At 64.2% G+C, this 489-nt stretch overlaps 1 protein-coding gene across 1 annotated transcript in view; it reads left to right on the top strand.

The window, feature by feature from the left end:
* The window catches only part of KIAA0513 (KIAA0513 ortholog), a 9,734-nt gene that overhangs the window by 184 nt on the left and 9,061 nt on the right, over nt 1–489 (top strand). The window contains 1 exon segment of the mRNA XM_009701264.1: nt 1–135. This exon segment is cut by the window's left edge and continues 34 nt beyond it. Within this exon segment, the coding sequence (XP_009699566.1) occupies nt 1–135 (135 nt within the window).

The following is a 489-nucleotide window of genomic DNA, read 5'->3' as shown; positions in this document are numbered from 1 at the left end:
CTGGGGTGGCTACCGCCGCTCCTCTTCCAATGAGTCCTTCTCCTCCAGCCAGAGCACTGAGTCGGCCCGGGATGAGGCGATGGCCGAGCGCCGGGAGTTCATGCGGCACTACGTGGAGAAGATCTTCACCGGGGGGTCAGCGAGGGGGGGGCCGGCGAGCGCTGCTGAGCCTGCTGCCAGGGGACATCCCACGGGATGGGAGCTGGCTGCTTTCCCGCTCCGGGAGCATCGCTTTGTGCCCTTCCCTGTGCTTGGCAAACACGGCTTGTTGCTCCTGGCCATAACGTGGCATCGGAGCTAAAGGGGAGGACGCAAGCTCTGACTTACATCCCTCTCTTGGGCACGTCCCGGCTCATCTTTCACCCCCCAGCTTCCCCCTCCTGCTATTTCTCCCTTTTCCCATGCCAGGGGCTCACCGTGCTGGGGGTCTCACCGTGCCAGGGGGGTCTACAGCTCCTCTCCCCCACTGGGCATCTCTGCTGATGCTTG

The sequence above is a fragment of the Cariama cristata genome, unplaced genomic scaffold (genome assembly GCF_000690535.1).
Source record: "Cariama cristata isolate BGI_N322 unplaced genomic scaffold, ASM69053v1 scaffold17775, whole genome shotgun sequence".
NCBI classification, from domain to species: Eukaryota; Metazoa; Chordata; class Aves; order Cariamiformes; family Cariamidae; genus Cariama; species Cariama cristata.
Note: the sequence above shows the minus strand (reverse complement) of the source record. Positions and strands in the feature narration are given on the sequence as shown.